The sequence below is a fragment of the Myotis brandtii genome, unplaced genomic scaffold (assembly GCF_000412655.1).
Source record: "Myotis brandtii unplaced genomic scaffold, ASM41265v1 scaffold329, whole genome shotgun sequence".
Taxonomy (NCBI): Eukaryota; Metazoa; Chordata; class Mammalia; order Chiroptera; family Vespertilionidae; genus Myotis; species Myotis brandtii.
Window position 1 is genome coordinate 834,461 of NW_005362676.1, and position 2,145 is coordinate 836,605.

The 2,145-nt window shown below is 58.9% G+C and overlaps 1 protein-coding gene across 1 annotated transcript in view; it reads left to right on the plus strand.

Annotated features, from left to right (window-relative positions):
• The window catches only part of PCSK6 (proprotein convertase subtilisin/kexin type 6), a 52,255-nt gene that overhangs the window by 35,271 nt on the left and 14,839 nt on the right, over positions 1-2,145 (plus strand). Inside the window, exon 14 of the mRNA XM_014543570.1 lies at positions 192-332. Coding sequence (XP_014399056.1) covers positions 192-332 — 141 coding nt within the window. The remainder of the gene's footprint in view (positions 1-191; positions 333-2,145) is intronic.

Genomic DNA, 2,145 nt, shown 5'->3' on the forward strand with positions numbered 1-2,145 from the left:
CAGTGGTTGAGCATCAACTCATGAACCAGGAGGTCAGGGTTCGATTCCCGGTCAAGGGCACATACCTGGGTTGCAGGCTCCATCCCCTGTAGGGGGCGTGCAGGAGGCGGCCGATCCATGGTTCTCTCTCATCATTGATGTTTCTCTCTCCCTCTCCCTTCCTCTCTGAAATCAATTTTAAAAATATATTAAAAAAAAAATCGTGGGGCTCCTTCTGGCTGACAGGGGGGTCAGGACGGGGGCTGTTCCGCGTCCGGGAGCCGCAATAACGCTGCTGATTTGCACTCACACAGCTCGGTCCTCCCAGGGCCCTCCTAGCGTTTCTCAGACCAGTAAGTATGCGTCCAGCTCGTAAGTACATCCCCTCGCCTCAGGCCGGGAAATCGAGGTCCTCTCTATGCCCAACCAGAACCGGACCCGCCCCGTGGTGCAGGGGCCTTCGCCTGGGCTCCCATCTCACAGCCCGACCCTCTCAAACCCACCCACCCTCCGTCCCCATGGCCAGAACATGGCAAGGACCCGGGTCCTCGGGGGGCCCAGGCGGGTGCGGTCCAACGGGCACAGCCAGACAGAGACGTGGACCGGCCTCAGGGGCTGCCAGAAAGACCCAGGATTGGGTTTCCAGGCCAACAAAGCGGCTGCAGCGTCGCCCAGAAAGTACAGATGCCTCATTGTAAGGATTCCTTCCCAAAGATTTTTAAATTGAGTTTTTAGAGAGAGAGAGAAGAAGGGAGAGAGAGAGAGAGAAACATCCATGTGAGAGCAAAACGGCCATCGGCTGCCTCCTGCACGCCCCCCAGTGGGGATGGAGCCCACAACCCGGGCCTGTGCCCTGAGCGGGAATCGAGCCCTGACCTCCTGGTTCACAGGTTGACGCTCAACCACGGAGCCACGCCGGCCGGGCACCGCTATGTCATCCGTTGCCAGGCGGCCCCTCCGGCTCAGCCCGCTCCCCAGCCGCAGGGCGAGGGCCTCAGACCCTGCCCCTGTGATCAGCAGGCTACGCAGCAAGCCGTTCCTTCCCCGAACCACCCCACAGCGATTGGCGAGAAACCGAGTTTCTGGTTGGGCATAGTTTCCTGCGCTCAGTCCTCCAGCTGCCAGACGCGGAGGGTGCTCTCTGACACCCCTGATGCTCTGTGTTATGTCATCGCTTCGGGGATCAGGGGGTCGGGCGGTGACACCATGGAGCCTCCCCACCCCCAGTGCATCGTGAGCATAAATGATGGGCGATTCCATTTAAATTTCCTTTAACACGGACGGTGAATGATGAATGGGCTGATCGGCTGTTTCCCCCTGTGATTTATAAATCAGATTCAGTCATAATTCATAAATGAACGCTTTGTTTTCCCCCATAAAATCTGCTCCCGACTCTAACCTTCTACCACCCGGGAATCTCCCCATAGAAGACTGGTCCGCAGCCCAAGTCTAGATGGATAGAACGGGGGTGGGGGTGGGGGTGAGGGTCTGTGGGGTGAGGGCGTGTTTCGGAGGCTCAGAAGTCCCCGAGTTCTCGGGCCAGAGGGACAGGTGGGCCAGTGGCGGCTACAAGAGCCAGGAAGGGTTTCATGGTGTGGAGGGCAAAGGGGAGGGGCTTGGAGGAGGAAGAGGGAGAGAGGCCCGGCCGGTGTGGCTCAGTGGTTGAGCATCGACCTATGAACCAGGAGGTCACGGTTCGATTCCCGCTCAGGGCATGTGCCCGGGTTTCGGGCTCGATCCCCAGTGTGGGGTGTGCAGGAGGCAGCCGGTCCATGATTCTCTCTCATCACGGATGTTTCTCTCTCCCTCTCCCTTCCTCTCTGAAAATCACTAACAATATATTTTTAAAAAATAAAAGAGGGGGAGGAGGAGGTGGAGGACATCCGCGTGACTGAGGACATGGTTAACTTTATCGAGCAAGACCGGCCTGGTGACGCCCTGGGCTCCGGGGAAGTCACTGCCGAGCGAGGCCGGGTGTCCCCGGGGCCAGGTCCGGGCCACGGGCTGGAAAGGGGCAGCGGGTGGCCAAGTTCAATGTGTTTTCAGCCAAAACAGTGCGAGGGAGCTGGGTTTCCGAGGATTTCCCCGGGAATGGGCTGGACTGGAGTGGACAGGAGTCAGATCGGATGGGCATGGACCTCCCATCGCTAATAGCCTGGCGTTAGG